This window comes from Zeugodacus cucurbitae, chromosome 4, assembly GCF_028554725.1.
Source record: "Zeugodacus cucurbitae isolate PBARC_wt_2022May chromosome 4, idZeuCucr1.2, whole genome shotgun sequence".
Lineage (NCBI taxonomy): Eukaryota > Metazoa > Arthropoda > Insecta > Diptera > Tephritidae > Zeugodacus > Zeugodacus cucurbitae.
Window position 1 is genome coordinate 54,909,733 of NC_071669.1, and position 26,320 is coordinate 54,936,052.

The 26,320-nt window shown below is 36.0% G+C and overlaps 1 protein-coding gene across 5 annotated transcripts in view; it reads left to right on the forward strand.

Moving 5' to 3' along the window:
- LOC105211014 (protein furry) overlaps positions 1-26,320 on the forward strand; it is a 185,897-nt gene that overhangs the window by 95,975 nt on the left and 63,602 nt on the right. For all 5 annotated transcript variants that reach the window (XM_029039492.2, XM_011182251.3, XM_011182253.3 and 2 more), the window contains one exon: positions 1,013-1,173. In XM_029039492.2, the coding sequence (XP_028895325.2) occupies positions 1,013-1,173 (161 nt within the window). The remainder of the gene's footprint in view (positions 1-1,012; positions 1,174-26,320) is intronic.

Consider the following 26,320-nt stretch of genomic DNA (forward strand, 5'->3'; position numbering starts at 1 on the left):
ATTCAACTTATTGTATTTTTTGCTTACATAACGGTGCTAATAGTTTAAAAAGTTGACGAGTTTTTGAACCAGTGACACTTCGAATGATATATTTTTTAAAAAATATTAAGAAAATATTCATTAAATATTAACAATATATTTACAAAAATATTTTTAAAAGCCAACTTAAACACATTTTTTCATTCCTTTTATATTCGAATAGCAAATATCCTTTCGGGATTGTCAGCCTTAGCGCTTGGTGCCACTGTCCATATGGTATAATCTATGCAGCATATTCGAAATTCCATAAAACTCACGTGATTTCTTTGGCACTGTAGTACTGTAGTAAAATTAAATTGCCTTCTTCGAATTAATATTCGCTTACATCTCAATGGTTTTGATATTTTTGCAGTAGTACATTCCTCGTTTAACCCTTTGCAACAGTCTATTCATGATACACATGTATTCATCATACACATGTAAGCGCATGTACCTGTATGTGGTTTGGTTGTATGCTACAGCAGCATAAGTGTGACCGAATCTGTAAAGCCGTTTTTTTTTTGTTTATCCACTAACAGACATTTGATTGCTTTCTGTGCCGTCCCTAGAACTAAGCTTAAGCATCGGGTGTGGTATGAGAAAAAATAATATTTATGCATCAACTGTGTTTCTTTAAATTTAGTTCGGTGGTTTTTAAGCTAAATTTCTGGTTTTGTTGGAAAAATAGAAATATGCTTGTACGGATATAATTGTTGATTTTTTTTTTAAACTCTGCTAAACATGAAAGTTGTAGTAAAAATTCATTAATGAAGAAAAACGATGCCTACATTTAGACGCATTTTATTAAAAATAAGTAGAATTTAGAAAAACGTTGCCTACATTAAGGCGAATTTTAACAAAAATAAGTATAAATTATAAAAACGTTGCCTACATTTAGGAGCATTTTATTAAAAATAAGTATAAACTAGAAAACGAGACTGCTTTTAAGCACTATTTGATTTTTTTCTTTTATATTTTCTTCCTTTTTTTACAGAGAATACCCTTGTGATCACTACACTTCGGTTATAACGGTCACACTGCTAATGACCGGTTGTCCACGTGTTGAAGTGCATTCCACCGCTCTGCAATTGCTACAAATATTGGATAAACGTTTCTTCGGCAGCGTTGCCTCGCTACACAGCGACAATGAGAAAGGTATGTTTGATCCACTAACAACCACTGCGTATCCTATGTAAACGTATCTCTCACCAATACAATATATAAAAGACTAAAATAAATATATAATAATCGCACAGTATATTAAAGTGTGTGCGCATGTGTTACGCAATAAAAGAAGTGTGGCATATCAAAGATTTTCCTCTTACTCATACATGAATAGAGTGTGACTTGCTTGCATTATTTATGAGTGGAATGCGGTCAGCAGCTGGGTTATGACCAGGTCAGTGTCTCTAAAACACGAATAAAGTGCGGGTAGTTTGATGTATTATTTATTTATGTTTTTATATGTGTCTGTGAATACTTACCATAGCTTTCGTATTTAATTTAATCTAGCGTTGAACTTATTACCTATTTAACATTAAATCTCAATGTGATATAGATTTGATTTCATCACTGAGTTATTACGAATTATGGGGTTAAGTGCGGATACATATTTATGTAGTTATGTATATAGAAGTATATAAATTATAAATAGATAATAATAGCTGTGGTAGTACTAACATATATATGGACCAGTACTCATTACTTCAAATAGATTCTATTGATTTCGCGATAGATGAAACTTTTTAGGTTTTTCATTACTATAACCTAAAATATGATATTTTTTATATTTCCATTATAATCCAATTATTGTCCAATATATATGTTTAACAGAGTCAAACCTTTAGTCAATACGAAAAATCTTTGAAAAGGAATCATAACCTCAAATCTTGCAAATAGTAATTTTAGCGCCCATCTGTCCAATGTCCAATCAGAGGGTGAAAACGATGGTAATTTTCAAAATTTTTACACTCTCGCAACAAAGTTGCTAAAGAGGGTATTATAGTTATGTTCACATAACGGTTGTTTGTAAGTCATAAAGCTAAACGAGTTAGATGTGGAGTTATGGGTATCAAAATGATCAGGGTGACTAGACGAATTGAATTCCGGATGTCGGTCTGAACGTCCGTCATTTCGTGCAACGCATAACTTGAGTAAAAATTAAGATATTTATACGAAACTTGTTCATCTGTTCCTTGGGACCGTGGAAGGGCGAAATCAGACCATTGCCAAGCCCATAAAATGGCGAAAGCCAATAACCTATAAAGTGTTGTAACTAAGCCATAAAGATACAGACAGAGGCATATTTGGATGTAATTTTTTTAGGGAAGTGGGCGTGACCCCGCCCCTAATAAGTTTTTTGTACATATCTCGTCAACTACTAAAGCTATATAAGCCAAACTTTCTGCAGTCACTTTCCTTACGTACCACATTACACACCATACATTTAGGTGAAATATGTTAATAACTACGGCCACCTTCCATACAAAGGGTATGTTGAAAATTACTAAAAGTACGTTGACTCACTAACGGAAAACACTAAATTATACAGAAGAAATGGCAGAAAAAAGCTTCATCCATTTTTTTTTACAAAATGGAAAATGGGCGTGGCATCGCTCAAATATAAGTCAAAAATCATATCTCAGGAACTACTCGCCCGATTTCAATGAAATCCGGTACATAATATTTTCTTGACACCCGGATAACACGAATGGAAAATTAGCGAAATCGGTTCACAACCACGACTACTTTCCATATAACTCAATTTTGAATTCCATCTGATTCCTTCACTTTATCATGTATACATAAGGAACCAATGAATATAGCGGAATAAAACTTTACACAAATACTGTATTTGAGCGGAAACTTGTGGAAAAATTGTCAAAATCGGACCATAACTTGTCAAAGTCCCGAATATCGAACATGAAGAACTCAGTGCCTTAGGTTAATTTTTCACCGAAAATATCGTTAAATTCCTTCCTCAGATATTTTAATGTAATTCGGAGGGAATTTTTTTCTTCTAATAGTGTGACACTGTACTAAAAATGGTTAAAATCAGATCATAACTTCCCCTGGCGCCCATATGCCTAATATTCGGATTATCCAACTTCCGGTGGGCCTTATACTGCATATATCGGTTAATATGTGAGATATTAGCAAAACTAAGTGAGCATATATTCTTGGATATAGTGTACCTTGGTGGTGAAAATGAGTGAACTCGGTTTCGGAATTACCTCAGCACTCATATACTATATATTATGACTTTTTTTGTTTTATTGAACTTCATGCCGAATATATAGGCCAAATTGTGTGTTACCTTTATAAAACTTTATCAATAAATGAAGAGAGTATAGAATTTTCGGTTGCACCGGAACTTAGCCTTTTCTTACTTGTTAAGATTTACTCACTCGATTAAATTCTGACTAATTAAACTGAAACTAGCTAAAGTATATTTTTTAGTATCTTAAGTAAAAGTTGGTAGACGGTCTCTTTGTCAATCACCGAGACACTTTTGACCAATTAACAGTACAACAGAAAGCTTTGCTAATCTTCAACCATACAAAAAGTTCATTATACTTTCTGTTGACCACCTTTACACGGTAACACACAGACATTTACTGTTAAATTACGGTTATGCGATTTTCCTTAGTTCTTTAAGTGCTTTTCCCAAAAACTCAAGCACATGAAGGATAAAAAATACCGCAAGCCAATCAGTTATGAAGGCGTGCATAGTCACAGTCTTTTGTAGATATATGTACTTCCAAGAAGCTGAGTACTGTCCTTTTAAGGTGAAGCTACGTGATTTTGTCTTGGCGTAGCCAATGTTCAACTAAATTTTATAAAATACCAACTGTGTACGTGCAGTTGTGTGTTGCAGGTGGAGGAGGGAAGGAAAAGGCACATCACTCCAACCAAATCAGTGTCTCTTTAGTGCTGAGATTTCTTTATATTTTTTTCCACACACTTGTGTTTTCTAGAGTTTCGTGTTTCGCTTTTAGCGTATGTTCGCCAGGCAAATATTGAACGTATTCAAGTACTTTATAATCATAATATTTATATATTGAAACTGTCAGCTGCAGCGAGCGGCAAGCAGATGTGTGTACATTGTCGGTGGCATTATCAAATTTCAGCACTTTATAAAATTAATAACTAATAATTTGTTTGCCCATGGCGGGTGTTACAACGCACCGTTACACACAAGCACATATTTGCACACCTTTGTATGCGCATTCGGGTGTTATATACTATGTCTAACGGTAGTGGTGATGGGTAACTTAATTTGTCACTTGCTTGTCTTGTCTGCTTTTTAGAAATATTACTCGTTTTGATTTAAAGTTTCCGTGATGCATTTTAATATTTTTGTTAATTTCTAAGTATTTTATTACGCACACGATCTAAACAAACTGAAGTTTGACGTAGAAATATATTGTCCTTCTAACTTTTCATTTCAATGATACGTATAGATTTTATACCAGTGTAGCATTAGTTGTTAGATGAGTCGTAAATACGATATTCATCGACGAGGTTCTTCTAGAAAGCCCACTTCGTGATGTCCGATTGAAGCGAATCCCAAATCAGTTTCAAGCGGATTCTCCAGTATAGATCTGGTGCCTCCTTACCATTCTTAAACTCTCCTGGGAATCTGTTTAAATTACACCAATCATTAGCCAACAATATTCTTGTATATAGAGCTTATCTAACTATTTGGTCATCTACTCTTCTCTAAGCAATTCCTTAAAAGAAGTTCCATCGCAATAAAAAGTCTCATACAAATAGTAATGTCTGTATCTTATGGAACTCTTCTTCTTCTTGACTGGCTTACGCGGTTATAGCCGAGTCCACAACAGCGCGCCACACATCTCTCCTATTGGCAGTTTGGCGCCAATTGGTAATACCAGGTGAAGACAGGTCCTTCTTCACCTGGTCCTTCCATCGGAGTGGAGGTCTCCCTCTTCCTCGGCTTCCACCAGCGGGTACTGCATCGAAAACTTTCAGAGCTGAGCACTTTCGTCCATTCGAACAACATGACCCAGCCAGGGTAGCCGCTGTCTTTTTATTCGCTGGACTATGTCTATGTCGTCGCTCATCATTCCATCTTCTGCGGTATTCGCCGTTGCTAATGTTAAAGGGACCATAAATCTTCCGCAAAACCTTTCTCTCGAAAACTCCTAGTGCCGTCTCATCGGATGTTGACACCGTCCACGTCCATAAAGTAGGACGGGAATGATGAGGGACTTGTAAAGTTTAGTTTTTGTTCGTCGAGAGAGGACTTTACTTTTCAATTGCTTACTCAGTCCATAGTAGCACCTGTTGGCAAGAGTGATACTGCGTTGGATTTCAAGGCTGGCATTATTATCGGTGTTAATGCTAGTTCCTAGGTATACGAAATTATCTACAACTTCAAAGTTATGACTGTCAACAGTGACGTGGGAGCCAAGACGCGAATGCGCTGCCTGTTTCTTGGAGAACTGTCCATTAGAAATATATGAATCCATTTTAAAGGTTTACTATCTTATATCAACTCCTAATCTATTTGTGCTTTCTAATCTGGATATATTGCTATATCAGTCCTCCTCTATATCATTCTAATTACATTGGTGCATAATATAGCTTGAAAGTCAAACTATCAATTACAAAGTTTTAAAGATGGAACCCTCGACACTTCGTAGTATGATAGTATATTGTAAGCATTGTTCAGCTCGTTATAAAAATAAAGGTTGACTCTACTTTCAGCGTCAATATTTCAGTTAGAGCTTATTTCACCAGTTAGGATCAAAGGCCTAGAACCTACCACAAATCTGCAGACGTTTTCTATATCCGCTAATTCGCGATGATGGCCAAAAAAGTGAGATCCAAGAAACTTTTGCCTAGATCTCGCAAAGGCGCGGCATATCAAAAGGAAATGTAGGGATGATTCTAACTCATCCTCTTCCGAGCTGCTTCTGCACCTTGTATCCAATAAAATTTTTAGTTTGATCGCGTGAATCACGATGGGACAATGGCCAATTAGAACTCCTATGACTAGGAAAAGTTTGACCTACCTGAGTGCGAAGAGTTCCCTTGACTACTTGCGATTTACTTTGGGCCAGAAGGATCTAGCGACAGAACGGCTGCAAGTGATTGTCCAGCGCCTGCTCAGTTCAGCTGAGACCCATTTTTATCCAGAAGCAAGTTCCAAGAGGATAATGATGCTTCTACTTGTTTCCATTCCACTGTAGACCAGACCTATTCCCCTTACTATGTTACCTTTCAATTACAATTAGGCCAATGGACTTAGCTTATGTATTGTTTTTCATTCATTCAGTTTCTACGACGTTCCATGCTCACAACCTTTTCACTGCGCCCCGAAATGTTGGCAACGTTTTGTGAGTTGCGTTTTTCTGCTACATAATTCAGGGTTACATTTTAATTTTTAACTATTTTTCACTATTTCAATTTCACAATTTACACACATTTTGATAACAATTCATGGCTTAAATATCACTAAAAATATTTTGCTATTAATATGTAAGTAATAAATGTAGCAACGTCGATTTGCACCCTACCACTTCCAGCTAAAATTTTGAAACAATTGTTGTGATATTTCGTAATTGAATTCTTTATTCGAGTTTAATAAAAAAAATTACACATATAAATATTTCACAAATCGCGTATGTTTACTTAGCTACATATTTGCCAACTAAATATAACAGTTAAAATATTTCGCATATAACATAACAAATATTTAATTGCGTGTGATATTTTTTGTATTACAATAAAAATATTTACGTCACAGTTTTGTAGTATATAATGCACAGTGCATCACAAGTGTTAGGATTTTTGCATTTCTAAGTATTAAATTTTTTGCATTTTTCAAAATACAATTCTCTTCATCACAAATTTCTAGCATGTGATATAAAATAAATATAAAATATTTCTATCATGCGATTTTCATGATTTCTATCATGCTATAATTTTGTTTCATTATGTTAAATTTTTATACATAATATGCTATGTTATGCATGTTATTACAATTGTAAATTGTGATCCTTAGCAATTAAAATATTTGCATATTTTCTCAATAAAAACAAAATCCATTTACTTACGTACTTCTGCTGTCAATTAAAGGCAGCAGCACATTTTATTAAAAATATTATGCATACAATTTATTATGCGCAAAGCTAATGCAGCGTAGCAATTTAAGCTGCATAATTATACAGTTATTATATACTCCTACTTGCATATATACTTATATATCTATAATTAAACTATTAGTAAAGCACATAGTCGAAATTAATCACCGGTTGCTCTCTAACGCTACGCAAAATAAATATCAAATGAAGCGAAGCACTATGCTCATATTGAAATTATAAGCTTATGCAAATACGTAATGAGCTTTAGCTACACTAATCATATGTTTATTAGCTCCCGGTGGGAGAACGCTGATGGACAGTAATTTTTACAAAAATATTATTAAAACCGAAAGTAATGCTTTGCTGTATGAAGGAGTCTTAATTATAATATTTCATCAGTTGTTTTAAGGGATGAGCTGGGTTTCAGGGTTGGGCTGCATAACTCATGATTGGTTCATATAAAAAGCAATAAACCAAAAACATTTCATTACATGGATAAATCTAGTTAATGAACAAAGGATAAAAGAAAATATAGAAATTTTGAATTTTTAAAACCCACCTAACTCTCTCCTATGACTTCATCTCATTCTATTGATACACTATACAATTCAGCTCAGCTTTCTCAACTTTCTTTCAAACAATGTACCATAGAATGTTCAACTGACATGAATTAATTCATTAAAGTGAACTTTAGTATTAAAAAAATATCGATTTTTATACCCTGAACAGGGTAAATTAAGTTTGTCACGAAGTTTGTAACACCCAGAAGGAACCGTCGGAGGCTCTATAAAGTATACAGTATAAATGATCAGTATGTTGAACTGAGTCGATTTAGCCATGTCCCTCTGTCTGTCCGTCCGTCTGTCTGTCTGTATATATACGAACTAGTTCTTCAGTTTTTAAGATATCGTTTTTGCAGATATTATTTCCTCTTCAAGAAGCTGCTCATTTGTCGGAACTGCCGATATCGGACCACTATAGCATATAGCTGCCATACAAACTGAACGATCGGAATCAAGGGCTTGTATGGAAAACTTCCGCATTTTACTACATATCTTCACGAAATTTGGTGTGAGTTATTGTTCATAGAAATAATTTAATCTCTGAAAAAATTGTTCAGATCGGTACACTATATCATATAGCTGCCATACAAACCGAACGATCGGAATCAAGAGCTTGTATGGAAAATTTTCGCATTTGACATGGTATCTTCACGAAATTTGGTGTGAGTTATTGTTCATAGAAATAATTTAATCTCTGAAAAAATTGTTCAGATCGGTTCACTATAGCATATAGCTGCCATACAAACCGAACGATCGGAATCAAGGGCTTGTATGGAAAACTTCCGCATTTTACTACATATCTTCACGAAATTTGGTGTGAGTTATTGTTCATAGAAATAATTTAATCTCTGAAAAAATTGTTCAGATCGGTACACTATATCATATAGCTGCCATACAAACCGAACGATCGGAATCAAGAGCTTGTATGGAAAATTTTCGCATTTGACATGGTATCTTCACGAAATTTGGTGTGAGTTATTGTTCATAGAAATAATTTAATCTCTGAAAAAATTGTTCAGATCGGTTCACTATAGCATATAGCTGCCATACAAACCGAACGATCGGAATCAAGGGCTTGTATGGCAAATTTTCGTATTTGACGTGGTATCTTCACGAAATTTGACATCCATGACATGGATCTATTTTCTTTATTAAATAACCTTAATGTTTCTAGCAAACAACCCGGCTAAAAAGAATTAGTAAAATGTTTTCTTTTTTTTTACTTACTTTTTCTTACGTCTTTAGATTTGCTTAAACACATAGTTACTAAAAGAAATGCATCTGTGAAGGGTATATTAGCTTCGGTACAGCCGAAGTTAACGTTTTTTTTCTTGTTTCAACACCAAAAAGTCCAAAACACTTTGCTCGTTTAGTTTTTATTGAAATACTATTCAGAAAGATATAGTTTTGAGTAAGCGCTTTTGATTTTCAAAATACTTTGTTGAGATGCTATTGAGAATTTTATTTCCAATATTGAGAAATGTTTTTTGTAAGAAATTTTGATTTTTTCGAAAATTGATTATTATTATTTTCCTATTTTCGACTTAATTATAGTGCATTGGGTCAATTTGGCATATACGGTAATCCCCGCTTGAGTGCCCCTTCTTAACATGCAAGGCTTTTAGGACACTTAAGCGGGAAAGGCACTTAAATAAATCCCGCTTAAGTGCCCGGGGTACTTACTAAGCTTTTTATCACATACTTCGAACTAATATTTTTTCTTTTAGAAGGAAAGTCACATTTATGTCTTCTTAACAACAAAAATACTAATTAATAACAATAAATATAAAAAAAAAACATTACAAATTATGTATATATTTTCTTTTTGACAATTCTCAGCGCATTCAATGTCAAAAATATGAAAAGGCACTTAAAAGAGGAAAATTGCAAACAATTTTGTATTTGTGGCTTTAATATTACAGCCACTTAAGCGGGAAAGGCACTTAAACGGGGAGGGCACTTAAGCGGGTATCACTGTATTAACTTTAACTTCAGAACAGCATTGAACTTTCTCAACAGTCGGTTGAGATTTATTAAGAAAGTTTTTTATAGCAAATTTGTATTTTTACATTAATTTAATATTATTTTCCAATTCGTTCGAATTAATTGCAGCACATTTGGCCACTGTTGGCATACAATTATAATATTTACAGTTTCTGAGATACTGTTAAATTGTTGGTTAGCTCACATTATTATTTTTATTCCATTCCAAAGGAAAATTGTTTACTCATTATTGAATTAATGTTGTAAAATTTGTAAACAATTGATCATGCATTAAAAATACACTTTGACTTTAGAGCAGTACATCTCAATAGTCTATTGAAATACTGTTGAGATTTGATGCTTCAGTGTTGAGAAAATGTTTAAATGTCATTTCAGCATTTTGTTGATAACAAAAAATAGTTTTCGGATTATATGAGATTTATTACGATGCTCAGAGCTATCGAGACAGATAATAAAATATTCTGAGTAAATAATAATATAATTTAAGGGTATATATTGTTTATATGCGGTTGAGAATTAATGTTGGTGAGTTGAGAAAGCTTTTAGTTTTAAAATATTTCAAGTAAATAATATCAGAGATTTAAGGAAATTAATTGTCAACAATTGTAAAAATTATTAGTACTGTTCTCTCTGTGAGTTAAATAAATAAATGTCTATAAATGTGTTAATTAGTATAATTGGCAGGGTTGTATTTTTTGCTAATTGATTCAAGTGAATTCTCACCAAAATACTAAATTGAAAGCTGAACACCAATTAAATCAAATACCTAATTAACTGTAGGTGGTCATTTGAATTTGAAGCGCCTACATTTGAAATACATACGAGCACACATCAGCTTTAACCGTCATATGATTAGTCAACTAAAAGTTAGTGCCACTACTTTTTTTTATCACATTGAGTCTTAAATTACATATATTTTATATATAAGTTTATAAAAAGCACATTCCGCAGTTGATTAGCCATTAAATTGCCTACAATTAAATTCTATTAGGAAATCTTCAATAACAGTTTATCAAATTAAAGCCAATAACTGTGTTTAAGCATTTTGCTCCCTAAATTACAATTACCTTAAATATCATACGATAACTGACAGCTTATTTGAAAAGTACCGCTATACTAGATCTGTGTCAAATATACAGTTCTATTTGTCATATTTAATAAAAAAAAAAGAAATGCTTGTTTACTCCCACCAATACTTCGAATTTCGCATTTTAAATTCCATTTTATTTACACGTCGTATGCATTTTGTTCAAAAGGAGTATCAATCAACAACAACAACAACCAACAGCTGTTGCCTTATTTGAGTGGCTGAAGTTCGTGTACTTCATTCAAGCATTTTGTCGACTTGGCGGCACGTCGTCGTTGGGATGCGCTGTTGCCACCGCTGTTGCGACAATACTCCGACACTGTGAATGAGCAGAAGAATAATTTAACATAACGGGAATTAGTTGTGGTTGTTTGTGTGTGCGACTGTGTGCGTGTGGGTTTACTAACAAGCCTTTTCATATTTGCATTTACAACAATTACAACAATTATACAATGTTTTCTGTTGGTTTGGCAAATGATTGACGCTTCGGAATTGCATTGTGGAAGCGACTAATTGCATTTGTCCAATCGAGCAATAAGTACAGTTGTACACCGAGCTGTCTACGCATGTGTTGGTGTGTTATTTACCATGAAATGCAAATTTGTCTTAAGCTCTGTAATCTTTTCGTTATGGTTTGATGGCATAATTGGTATAATAATATGTAATAGAGCGGAAGTGTGTATGGATGGATGTGTGGTAGAGAGCTAATATGAAGTTCATATCTGTGTCATCGAGGTTTAATATGCGTAGCTTCAATCGAGTTAAGACCTAATCCAGTTATATCCTCTTGTGGTTTTTCGATATCGACTTTCAAAATCGGCAAAGAATTTGATTTAAAAAAAAATTGATTTGATTTTTGTCAAATATGCACCGTTTAGTTCGATACCTTATTAATATGTTCATCCTTACTGGCAAAATATTGGGGAACATAGATTTTTATCAGCAAACACATTCGCCATTATCAGGTAGTAATCTCTTGATGTCTTGGTCTGAACTATAACGTGGTTGCATTAGAACCTCGGAACCAAGTTCTGTTGCTGTTGTTGTAGCATCAGAAACATTTCCAAATAATGTCAAGAATGCGGTCGATTTGACATGCCTTAGTTGGATAAAAACCTGGATAACCCGATGGAACCAAACTCAAGGGGCTTCTCGTGAGTCGCTGCAGATATATCAGTTGTCTGTATCCTGGCGTTGTCCTTCTTCTTCTTCTTGCCTGGCGTAGAAACCGCTTACGCGGTTATAGCAGAGTCCACAACAGCGCGCCACGCATCCCTTCTTTTGGCAGTTTGGCGCCAATTGGTAATACCAAGTGAAGACAGGTCCTTCTCCACCTGGTCCTTACATCGGAGTTGAGGTCTCCCTCTTCCTCGGCTTCCACCAGCGGGTACTGCATCGAAAACTTTCAGAGCTGGGGCACTTTCATCCATTCGAACAACATGACCTAGCCAGCGTAGCCGCTGTTTTTTTATTCGCTGGACTATGTCTATGTCGTCGGTCATCATTCCATCGTCTGCGTTTTTCGCCGTTGCCAATGTTTAAGGGACCATAAATCTTCCGCAAAACCTTTCTCTCGAAAACTCCTAGTGCCGTCTCATCGGATGTTGACACCGTCCACGCTTCTGCACCATAAAGTAGGACGGGAATGATGAGGGACTTGCAGAGTTTAGTTTTTGTTCGTCGAGAGAGGACTTCACTTTTCAATTGCCTACTCAGTCCATAGTAGCACCTGTTAACAAGTGTGATTCTGCGTTGGATTTCTGGCTGACATTGTTGTCCTGAGAGTACATAATTCCTCGATAGCTTCCTTCAGACGATCCATTTGTTGATTGTACCAAATTTAGGAGGTTACTTATAGTAGGTGATTCTGTCAATATCGTCCGATACATAGTAAAACCATCCTAACCGTCAATCCTGGCTTGGTCATCCTTTGATCCGACTCACCGCAATTCCATCACGATTGTTTTTGCTTGACGTCGTCATATGTGACTCACTTTTCATCACCAGTAACCATTCGCTGGTCATTCACTAACACTTGTGGAGTCGCCAGATCCTTCTGGTTTAAGGTGAATCGCAGGAGGTCTACCGAGCTCTTCGCCCTCAGTAATGTTTTGCTCTCCTTAGTCGTGGGGATTCTTACTGGCCATTGACCCATCGGGATCCAAGCTGTAAGATTTAAAATCTTATCGGAGGACGATGTGGAATCATCTCATCATTTTCTTTGGAATGTCTCGACATTGCGAGATCAAAAAAAAAAAATAAATTTCACTTTTTCGAACAAGCTCGCGAAATAGCGAATATAGAAGTGAAAAATCTCTGTAGATTTGTTGTAGGTTCAGGGCGTTTTGTCGATTCCTATGTGCTAATCTAGGGGATCTTGGCTTCACAAAGGACTGTATTTTATAGTCTAAGTGTGTTTCCCGTTGAGAAGCATTATTATAACCTACCTACCTACCTAATCATTCGCTTCGGAAATGTATCGATTTTATTTAGATTCGGTGCAGACAGTTTTGGCTTAACCTATACATACATCGAACTTCTTTTTGTATTCAGGCTTCTTTCGAACGATGTTTTGTGTACTGTATAGCTCTAGCTGAGAAGTTTCTTTAGTAGCGTCGCCCGATCACACTTATAAAATGTCAGATACGGATTATTAAAGCTATTTATTGGAAAAATAATGGTCTTGCAGTTCTTAAAATTTTTCTCCTTTTTCTTCATTGAATTTCGTAATGCTATTCCAGAAAATCATTCGTACATTCACACTTATGCTTAACACATCATCTAAGCATATACTTTCTTGTAGTGGGTCCATTTGCCTTTACGGAAAGTTTCAAGTGTTTGCCATAGCCAGAAGAATAGCCAGAGGGATATTGGCATCTCATTACAAACAAACAATTTTCCACATAAGTAGATATTTGATGAATTTGTGTTTCTTGTCTCAACAAACTTCAAGTGAGCCTTTGCCGTCATTGTATGCGACACATAGCAGCAATAAAAATAAAGAGAAAACAATCACCGAAAAACTGTATGACGAAATTCGTGAACTTATTTTGTCACATGAAAAAGTAATAACTTCAATAGAATTTGGGAGGGGGGTTGCAGTAATGAAGATTAACTAGAAAAAAGTAGAGTACACTTTTCCAAATTGATGGGTAGTCGGCTGTCTCGTCAGAGCTCAGACGCGACCGAAAGACCGAAAGTACCCTGTGGGAAAAGTGTGGCTTGGTATTTTTTTTTTTCTGTAGGATCTCAAATGAGAGGGGGTGAGAGTTGTAGTTTGATATAGCCTTTTGCAATACAATATAAAGTTATATGAAGTCTTCGTGCTTTCGATTCGGTATTTAGGAGAAGGTTCCTAGAGAAAAATGGTTAAGGAGTTTATTTGACAGTGTATTTTTTCGATGTGTCAAAACTATTATGATATTTCATTGTCTTGACTTAATATCGATGATAGCTCCTAAAAAGCAAAAGCTGAAAGGATGCAGTTCGAATAATTCGAGACTGTAATTTAGACATCCGCTAACAGAATTCGAATTTCCACCACGCAATCGTTCGAACTTAACTAGCTGTCATATCTCCCGCAAATCCCTACAGGGAAACTCCACAACCCACATATTTGTACAGGCATATGCAACTTATTACATCATTTTGGGACTAGGTACGTGATTAGAATTCGTTGTTTGGTATTTTCTCACACCATCTCTACTAGCAAGCAATCTGTTGATGACTCGCTTAGTAAGTTCCTATGTGCATACATATGTATCAATATTGCCTGCTTTTATGGCGACATGCAAATATTGGGCTGTACGTAAATGTCTCTCTTCAATAGTCACATCATTAAATTTTTAATATATTTTTATCATTTTCCGGGATGTGCAGGAGACCGCCCTTCTTACATATTCAAAATTATGAAATTGGAAAATGTTATATTCACAATTTATGTTGCTGCAATGACGTCAAACTGTAGTAATGAAATAATCAGTTCCGATTAATTATTGACTTTAATGTTTTGAATGCTTAGTCAGAAAAATTAATTTTCCAAAATTAAAAAAAAAAAATATATCACACATATTAGGCAAATAATATATACGGTATAAAGATCACTCTTGCCAACAAGTGCTACTATGGACTAAGTAGGCAATTGAAAAGTAAAGTCCTCTCTCGACGAACAAAAACCAAACTCTACAAGTCTCTCATCATTCCCGTCCTACTTTACGGTGCAGAAGCGTGGACGATGTCAACATCCGATGAGACGGCACTAGGAGTTTTCGAGAGAAAGGTTTTGCGGAAGATTTATGGTCCCTTAAACATTGGCAACGGCGAATACCGCAGACGATGGAACGATGAGCTGTACTATTTATACAACGACATTGACATAGTTCGGCGAATGAAAAGACAGCGGCTACGCTGGCTAGGTCATGTTGTTCGAATAGACGAAAGTGCCCCAGCTCTGAAAGTGTTCGATGCAGTACCCGCTGGTGGAAGCCGAGGAAGAGGGAGACCTCCACTCCGATGGAAGAACCAGGTGGAGAGGGACCTGGCTTCGCTTGGTATAACCAATTGGCGCCAAACTGCCAGAAGGAGGGATACGTGGCGCGCTGTTGTGGACTCGGCTATAACCGCGTAAGCGGTATCTACGCCACTCAAAAAGAATAAAGATCATCGGATCAAAACCCTAATATTAGGGTGTAGGGGAAGTAATGACCCGATTTTATCCATTTTCGGAAACATATTATTGTAAGAAAAATAATCCTTTTGACTTTCTATCGAAAATGTAAAGATATTTTCTTTAAAAAAAGTAGGCCCTATGGTCCTCATATTCGATATCTGTGGCCATGGAGAGATATAATCCGATTTCGAGAATTATGATAATCTGTAACATGTAATTCTTTTTCCCATCTTTTGTGTCATTCCGCCTTTATAAAGGGGTTTCCAATAAGAGCGCTTCATGGTTTGGGATATCAATGAAATTCTTTATTCCTGTGAAAGTACATACTTTCGATGCCATTATGTATGGAACTCGATTTTTTTCGCATAACCACCACGGACACTCTTCCAGCAGTCCAAATGCTGAACACAATTTTCGACGGCTTTCAAGCATAAATCGGCCGATTCTGCTGTAATTTCACGTTCGATATTCGTAAGAAGTCGTCAATCGTCGCTGGTTTGTTGTTATAGACCATAGACTTGACGTTGCCTCACGGGAAATAGTCTAACGGCATCAAATCGCACGACCGGGACTGTCAATTGACTGAGACGTTTCGTGAGTTAACACCTTCACCAAAGTTGGTTTTCAATAAATCGATTGTGACATTCGCTGTGTGGCTTGTGGGGCCGTCCTGTTCGAACCACATATTGTCCAAGTCCATATCATCCAATTCGAGCCGAAATATTCGGTTATCATTGAGCGGTAGCGATTCCCATTCACAGTAACGTGCCGGTCTTGATCATCACGGAAGAAGTACAGTCTAATGGCGACGCTGGCCCATAAACTGCACCAAACCGTATTTTTTCGGGATGCAATGGTGACTCATGACCAATAACACATATTTTGCTTATTGACGAAGCCATTCAGCCAGAAATGAGCCTCATAATTTTTCGATAAAAATCCGGATAATTTTCAAGGTTTTTGCTCAGCCCAATTCACGAACATACAGTGGTTCTGATGGTCAAACGCCTTCAGTTCTTGCGTCAATTGCATCTTATAAGGTTGTAGGCCAACATCAAAATTCGTCACAACGACATCACAGAGGTGCCCAAAGCTTGAGAACGACGTGTGAGAGATTGATTTGGGTCTTCCTGAATTAAGTACTGTGCCTGTGGCTTAAAATTTTTCCAAAAATATGGCGTCATTTGCTGATCCTATCTCTACTTTTGTAGCGTCCTATTGAAAAACTCTTAATTTTGTAAAAATTGCCAAAATGTATGCTTTGTTAAAAAATCAAAGTCAAAAATTTAGCCTACATTTAGGATGTTATTAAATTTGATGTGTCTTAAAGAATGAACTATATGCATATCCAAAAAATTAAGTCTTAAATTACTGATTTACTACTTTAAAGCACACAAAATTACGCTTTGTAAGCTTAAAGTGCTCTCAAATTGCCTACTTCAATTCATCTTGTCATACATTGCCGAAGAAAATTAAATTTCAAAGCATATTTATTATGCATATGTGCAAATATTTGCTTACATTCCTCCATATATGCCTATAATATTTTCAAAACGCCCAACATACAATATTTTGTCTGCTTGACTGATTAATTGATTGATTATCCAGAAAACTGAGAAAGCATACATCGTACGTATGGTATATGGTGAGAGCTGTCGATAATTATTTGTGTCGGAAATCACTCCCTTTTTTCGAAAATTGCCATGCATCAAAAATTACAAAATGCGCAAGCAAACAGCGACGTGCCTATATGTTAGACATGATTGCATACTTCTGGTAGCAAACGAGGAAATAATTACTTCTAATATGTGTTCGTCGCATTTGTGTTGCTTTTGTTAAAAGAATTTGAAGAATTTATGCGTGAAAAACAAATTTTGGCTGTGTATTTATGTAATTTTCTAATTTATTTTGCGAAGAAATATTGATTTACAATATAAATAAAAATATTGAAGTTTAATTTAAATATTTTTTAAGAATTTATTCATTACTGATAGGAACAATTAAACCGTTACTTTTCGAAACTTCATAACTATGAGACTAAATACCGTTGTAGATACGATTTTTTAGACGTCAGTACATCTTGTTAAAAAAAAACTTATTCTTAAACAAGTAAGGAAGGGCTAAGTTCGGGTGTAACCGAACATTTTATACTCTCGCAATTTATTTATTTAACTTTATTTATATTATATAATATACAATTTGACCCACATATTCGCCATATATATTGTATAAAGTCCACTGAAAGTTGGAAACCATAATATTAGGTTAGAAGCACCGATGTTCTCGTGTTCGATATATGGGACCTTAAAATCCTATGATCCGATTTCGGCCCTTTTTAGCATGGGGCTGCCACACTATAAACATAGTATTTGTGAAAAGTTCCGCATCGATATCTTCACAAGTACTTATTTTATATATTGTAAAGTAAACGATTCAGATCGTCTTCAAAGTTCTGGTATATAGGAAGCAGGCGTGATTGTGAAGCGATTTGACCTATTTTCACAACATATCATTGGGATGTAAGGAAACTATTACAAACCAAGTTTCATTGAAATCGGTTGAGTAGTTCCTGAGATATGGTTTTTGTCCCATAAGTGGGCGACGCCACGCCCATTTTCCATTTTGTAAAAAAATCTGAGTGCAGTTTCCATCTGCCATTTCTTATGTGAAATTTTGGGGTTTCTGACGTTTTTCGTTAATGAGTTAACCCACTTTTAGTAATTTTCAACCTAACCTTTGTATGGGAGGTGGGCGTGGTTATAATCCGATTTCTTTCATTTTTGGACTGTATTAAAAAGTGGCTAAAAAAACGACCGCAGAAAGGTTGGTTTATATAGCTCTATTGGTTTCCGAGATATGTACAAAAAACCTATTTGGGGGCGGGCCAACGCCCACTTCCCCAAAAAAATTACATCCAAATATGCCCCTCCCTAACACGATCCTTCACACCAAATTTTAGTTCCATAGCTTTATTTATGGCTTAGTTATGGCACTTTATGTGTTTTCGGTTTTCGACATTTTGTGGGCGTGGCAGTGGTCCGATTTTGTTAATTTTCGAAAGCAAGAAATAAGTGTGCCAATCTTAATTTTACTCAAGTTACAGCTTGCACAGACGGGCGGACAGACATACATTCGGATTTGAACTCCACTCTACACCCTGATCACTTTGATATATATAACCCTATATCTAGCTCGTTTAGTTTTGGGTGTTACAAACAACCGTTATGTGAACAAAACTATAATACTCTCTTTAGCAGCTTTGTTACAAGAGTAGAAAAAACGAAATTTTCAAAAATAATAATAATATTTTTTTCTTTATTCGGAACTCCTCCTAGTACAAATTTTGGTTCAGTAGTTGGTCGAAAACCCCCTATTGTATAAAAGTGTCTTACATAGACGCGGCATAGAGTTGACTAGGCTTTAATAACGGCTTTTGGGTATTTCTTTCCTAGAATCCTACACTAAGCCTGGTTTGGCTTTTCTGACTTCTTTCTTAATATCACGCCATAGCTTATCTATGGAATTGAGGTCGGACGATTCCGCAGGCCAAGGCACGACCTTAATCCCTTTGATACGAAACTACTCTTTGGCTAGCCGACTTGTACGTTTCGGGTCATTATCGTGCTAGAAAACCCATTTCCTTTTCTGTATAAAGTAACATGGTGCTATTTAAAATATCAACGTAGACTTGTTGATCCATGTCAGTGTATATACGATGTATGGACCTAGCATCATAAAAATAAAGGACAAGCCTAAACTGATATTTTTGATCCTCTATGTTTTACCGTTATCGTAGTGTGTCTAGGGCGGTATTCAATCTTCGGTGGGCGACACATACTGTCGTGAATCTGTGCCTCCAAAAAGAACTATTTTACTTTCATCTGTCCATAAAATATTTCGTCACTTTTCCAATTTTAATGATAAGACTCCAACGCACGCACTATTATTATTTTGAACACAACTGTAGATCTCATGTTGATCTTAATTCTCTCCCATAAAATTCCGTTCATCATTGGTTTCGGCTGAAGAGTCATGGTAAAGTTGAATACCATGTATTTTGAGACAATATTAACCCTTTGTTTTATCTGGGTCATTTTGACCCCGTTTCTATGAATATGTTATGTGTTTCTAGCATTATTTATTGGTTATGTCGTTTTCTCTTTCGCCTAACTTGTGTTAAACCAGCAATACTTCTTCATAATCCTTAAGTTAACCTTCGGCTGTCAATAGAAAAGCGCCAACGATTGAAAATAATTACATTAAACAACCTTGCTTGCAGAGAGTAGACACCTATTCAAAAAGCATTACTGCGACTATTTCGCAGACATAAATTTAATTATGCGAAAAATCGTTAGTGGGTTGTTGATGGCACGTAAAACACAGTGCTAAAGTCTACACAAAGACACCAGGCACTCGTGCGCAGCAAAAGGAAGAATTGTAACTAAGATAGGAAAGATGAAAGAAGAAAGAGGAAGGTGGAGAAAGTTGAGATGAAAGATGAGGAAAGAGCGTAAGGGTGTGTGCGTGTTCTTTGTGTGAGAGCTTTGAATTCAATATGGGGTTAACTTGCCACATTCAAGTGGCATATCAATTTGCCCATAACAGCCCCAAATTGACTTCCGTAAATCCCTTCTGTAATGCGGATTGATTCGCTTCACTTTTAACATACCAAAAACAAAATAAAAAACGAAAACGAAAACAAAGAACAAATCTTAAGTGGCAGGAAGTTGGCGTTTCCTTCCTTCCAGCGAAAGGCATGAATCATACAGTAATCCCCCCTTTTTGAACAATAATATTTGCCTACTTCAAAAAAAAAAAACAATAACAAAAAAAACGGCTTGTAACCCTTTTTGCCGCAAATCAAATAAACTTATTTACTTACGAAAGGTCAACTCAACAGTACTCTGCTGCCGGTTAATTTACCATGAATAAAATAATTGTTTATATAATTTTAAAAGATAAACAACAACAACAAAAGTTTGTTGATTTTTTAAATGTTTCACATACATATCTGCATATAGGTTTAAAATTCGGTTCATAACCATTTGGTCGTTATGAAGCATTTAAAGATATTAAATAATTGTAAAGTAATTACCATAAACTGTACAGAATTCTCCCTTCGCACGACAGTCGGTTCAAAGTAACTTAAATGGATCCGAATTTATAGTCGGGGGAAATCGGTTAATAATTCCCTACTATAATAGTGGCTATTGAGCAAAGCGAAAACTAGCCAGATTTCAGTTTCTTTTAGTTTGTGCGTTGTAATATTACCAGCGTTAAAACAAAAATTGAAGGTTGCCGCCTATTTGAAAATTTTTAAACGAATAAAAAAATTATTATTTAAAACACAAAAAACTCACGTTGTTCGAGGAGATGTACAGTTGAAAATATTTTTAACATTTAGATTTTTTAAGTTTAAATATTTTTTAGTAAGGTTGCCATATGTTTATAATTTTATCAATTAAAGTTTTAAAATAAATAAAATATGGCCTATGCAGGTTTAATAATAAATATTTTACATTTTATTTGGTCAAACGTTGCCATCTGATTAATTTTTGTTGGTAAATGATTCGGAAAGTTTTTCCATTTAGACGGCAACATCATAATACCTGCCTCGTAGAAGCCCCCCTCCTTATTTGCGAAGTACTCGGACAGCCACTTCTCACAAGCCTCTTTTTTGAGTTCAACTTTACACAACCAAGGGCGTTCGCCATGGACAGGACCAGGTGGTAAACACTTGGCGTTATGTCTAGGCTATTTGGTAGATCCCATCCGAGCTCCCGTAGCTTCTGACGAGTCACTACACCCTTCCTGTTGGCCAATTCTGGACGCTTTTGGTCGATAGCCTGCTTCAAACGGTCCAGTTGTTCACAGTAGATGGTAGAATTAAGCGTCTGGCCATTTGGAAGCAGCTAATAGTGGATGATTCCCTTCCAATCCCACCAAACACACAGCAAAACCGTCCTCGCCGTCAATCCCGGTTTGGCCACTGTTTGGGACGATTCACCGGCCTTCGACAACGACCCTTTTCGCTTGATATTGTTGTATGTGATCTATTTTTCGTCGCCAGTCCCCATCCGCTTCAAAAATTGGTCGAGTTCGTTCCGTTTCAGCAGCATATTGCAGGTGTTGATTCGGGCCAGAAGTTTATTTTGCGTCAAATCTTTTTTGTGTATCCAGTCTTCTGCAGATCAAAATTGGGGTCTCTCATCCGAGGCTGTTGCTTCCTTTTCATTGGGGGGTGTTTTTATGTGGTGGGTCCCAAACCCTACGCACAACCGCATAAGCGGGTTTCGCCTTCTCACTTTAGCTCGCCTCCAAACGGATGTCTGTTGGCTACCCAGAGGATACTTGGTCTAAGACCGGAAGTCGTGAGCTGCTTGAGCCAGATGTAAAAGAATCGTGCCTGGCCACTCCCAAGTGAATGACAGTCAGAAACTTTCCTCACTTGTACAGCTACTGGCGTACGCCGATGATATCGATATCATTGGAAACAACACCCGCGCCGTTAGTTCTGCTTTTTCCAGACTGGATAAGGAAGCGAAGCGTTTGGGTCTGGTGGTGAACGAGGACAAGACGAAGTATCTCCTGTCATCAAACAAACAGTCAGCACACTCGCGTCTTGGCTCCCACGTCACTGTTGACAGTCATAACTTTGAAGTTGTAGATAATTTCGTCTCCCTGGGAACCAGCATTAACAATGTCAGCCTGGAAATCCAACGCAGAATCACTCTTGCCAACAGGTGCTACTATCGACTAAGTAGGCAATTGAAAAGTAAAGTTCTCTCTCGACGAACAAAAACCAAACTCTACAAGTCGCTCATCATTCCCGTCTTACTTTACGGTGCAGAAGTGAGGACGATGACAACGTCCGATGAGACGGCACTAAGAGTTTTAGAGAGAAAGGCTTTGCGGAAGATTTATGGTCCCTTAAACGTTGGCAACGGCGAATACCGCAGACGATGGAACGATGAGCTGTACGAGTTATACGACGACATAGACATAGTCCAGCGAATAAAAAGACAGCGGTTACGCTGGCTAGGTCATGTTGTCCGAATGGACGAAAGCGCTCCAGCTCTGAAAGTATTCGATGCAGTACCCGCTGGTGGAAGCCGAGGAAGAGGGAGACCTCCGCTTGGAATAACCAATTGGCGCCAAACTGCCAGAAGGAGGGATACGTGGCGCGCTGTTGTGAACTCGGTTATAACCGCGTAAACGGTGTCTACGCCAGTCAAGAAGAAGAAGTCTTCTGCAGATGGCTGAAAATGGTTTGGGGACTAACCCTCATCTCTTGGGCGATGTCATGAGATGCCACATGCCGGTCTAAGTCGATATTTGCCAACCTTATATCTTCCATTGTCTGTAAACATTTTTGTTTTGTGTCTATGTACCTAGAGAGTGATGTGAATCCTCGTAACGCCCAGTTAAGTTTTAGGCTTTCTGCCCATTATAGGGGTCGAAAATTTTGAAAATCTATTATTGATTATTAAAGTTCCTTATGCATAAGTTCATGTGTATATCGATTTAAATTAGCGAAAAGGTAGAAGGGTTGCCACATGTTTGAAAATACTGTGTAAAAAACGATTTTTAATGGAATTATTAACAAACTGATAAGGCACTTATAATTGAAAATATATTTTAACAGTGTTGCCATCTTTTTAAATTTGTTAATTCAATTTCCACGATCATAAACATCATAAAGTCCCACTGGTAATTTTTTAACAGTGTTGATATCGATTAAAAATAGCTTTTTACAATAAAATTGATAAATTGCATTCAATTTTATGCTGTAGAAATTTAAAAAGTATTGGAGAAATATTTGAATCATATAGAAATACATTCAAAGAATGACTAGCACTCACGTTCTCTTTTGACACTTTTAAATGTCAAAAACAAAGACTGTGAACGATTGATATTTGTTTAAAAATATGTATAAGTATATATAGCCCGTATAAATATATATATACATCTGGTATATGAGTGCTGATAGATTGCCAAACAGGTTTTTTTATTGTTATTTGTCGTCTTTCTCCAACTTATATTTACATAAATTTCGTTATTTGTTCTGTTGTAAGTAAAGATTTTTTTCTGTTTTTTTTTTTTTTTACTAACGGTAATGAATATTTAATATATACTATGTATGTATGTATGTACAGCTGCTTGTACATATGTATTATTAAGCATATATGTAAGTATATTTGAAATTGGGTAACTTTAATTTGCCTGCTCGTTGGCTTGTGTTTGTTTTTTATTGCTTAAACTAAACACTGCCGCGCTGCTTTAAAGGCAGGCGTGTCTGCAGGAAGGGGTTCATTGTCGAAAATGTCCGGATTTCGCGTGTAACGTGCCCTTTATGTTTTATTTACGACGGAAACATTTGTAAACATAAAAAAAAAAAATTTAATTATCCCATTTTTTCTGTCTGTTTTCCGTTTGCTTTTTTTTTGTGCTTCCTTTGTTTCTGCTTCGCAAACTCAAACCTCGGCGCAAGTCTTCGCGGCGTGTGTCACTTACACACATACATATGGGAACGGATACAGGCGGCTTCGGTAAAAGGATAAATTGTTAAATGACAACAGAACGACGCTTTAAACACATTTACCAAATCACAAATTAACATGAGCGCGGAGAAAATGGAAAACAAATATTTAATTAACTTTAAGAATAACAGAGCCTAATTGCCGTCTAAAGAGTGTATATCAAGCACACACACATACACAGCAATGCACTAATATAACGGTTTTGTAATTAAGCATGATTGCTTAGCCAGGTCGCGCGCGTTTTTTTTCTTTTTTCTTCATTTTTTTGTGATTTTTGTAAATGACACTCTCTCACCGAAAAGCATTTAGTGCGTGTCTGTTTTAAAGTAAGAAAATATATTTGTTTGTTGAAAACATAAGTCTGTCATCACAGCTGTTGTTTTTTATTATACTCTCGCAACAAATGTTGCTAAAGAGGGTATTATAGTTTTGTTCACATAACGGTTGTTTGTAACACCCAAAACTAAACGAGTTAGATATAGGGTTATATATACCAAAGTGATCAGGGTGAAGAGTGGAGTTCAAATCCGAATGTCTGTCTGTCCGTCCGTCCGTCTGTGCAAGCTGTAACTTGAGTAAAAATTAAGATATCTTGATGAAACTTGGCACACTTATTTCTTGGCACCATAGGAAGGTTGCTTTCGAAAATGAGCAAAATCGGACCACTGCCACGCCCACAAAATGGCGAAAACCGAAAACACATAAAGTGCCATAACTAAGCCATAAATAAAGCTATCGAAATAAAATCGCACTATGAAGGGGCATATTTGGAGGTAATTCTTTTGGGGAAGTGGGCGTGGCACCGCCCCCAAATCGGTTTTTTGTACATATCTCGCAAACCAATAGAGCTATATAAAGCAAACTTTCTGCACTCGTTTTTTTTAGCTACTTCCTAATACAGTCCAAAAATGAAAGAAATCGGATTATAACCACGCCCACTTCCCATACAAAGGTTAGGTTGAAAATTACTAAAAGTGGGTTAACTCACTAACGAAAAACGACAGAAACACTAAATTTCACATAAGAAATGGCATATGGAAGCTACACTCAGATTTTTTTACAAAATGGAAAATGGGCGTGGCATCGCCCACTTATGGGTCCAAAACCATATCCCAGGAACTACTCGACCGATTTCAATGAAACTTAGTTTGTAATAGTTTCCTTACCTCCAAATAATATGTTGTAAAAATTGGCCAAATCGCTTCACAACCACGCCTACTTCCTATATACCAGAACTTTGAAGACAATCTGAATCGTTTACTTTACAATATATAAAGTAAGCACTAGTGAAGATATCGGTGCAGAACTTTGCACAAATACTATGTTAATAGTGTGGCAGCCCCATTCTAAAAATCGCCGAAATCGGACCATAGGTTTTTAAGGCCCCATATATCGAACACAAGGACCTCAGTGCTTCTAACCTAATATTAGGGTTTCCCACTTTCCATGGACTTTATACCATATATATGAAGAATATGTGGGTCAAATTGTCTATTATATACTATTGAATAAATAAATTGCGAGAGTATAAATTGTTCGGTCATAACCGAACTTAGCCCTTCCTTACTTGTTATTTTTGTTTTTCATTTATATTTTTTTATTTTTATTTCATCTTTTTCCTGCTTGATTTACAATTAATTATCCTGAAAGCTTTTTAATCTCTTTTAAACCCCAAATCCGTTCATTTCGTCTGCTTGCCGCGCAGTTATCTAAGATCGTTACTCAACTGTAGTGTGCGCTCACCCTAATGTTTTCATATCGCTGTCGCATTGTAAATATTTATGTTTGATTGTGCTCTTTGTTAATTTGAATTTAATATCATTCAACTAAATGTGCGTCTTTCTTGGAGCACACTAAATGCGTAAGTTTCTTCAGTCTTTAACCTTTTCACAAAATGAAAATGAGGTTGCTTTCAGTTGAAATATGTCACTTGCATATGAATTATTATTAAAAATGAGAATAATATATTTTAGTTTACTGTAAAAAACATGGTTTCAATATATTTTTATATAGGAAAAATATTTAAGACCTTTATTTTCTATCATCATATTCTGGGCTTCTTTCTGATCTTGTGAAAAATATATTTCAGTAAAATAAAGTTTTTGCAAATTCCTTATATTTTACATAATTTTGAAAGATAAACAGCAACAAAAGTTTGGTGAATTCTGAAATGGTTCACATATCAACATAGAGTTTTAGAGTTCATTTCATAACAATCAGGGTCCCTATAAAACAGTTAATCATTTAAAGAATTGCAGTCTGAACAGATTTTTGGTTTGATTGCTGTAATATTTGTTAGGAAAATTTAATGTGAAAAATTACCACTG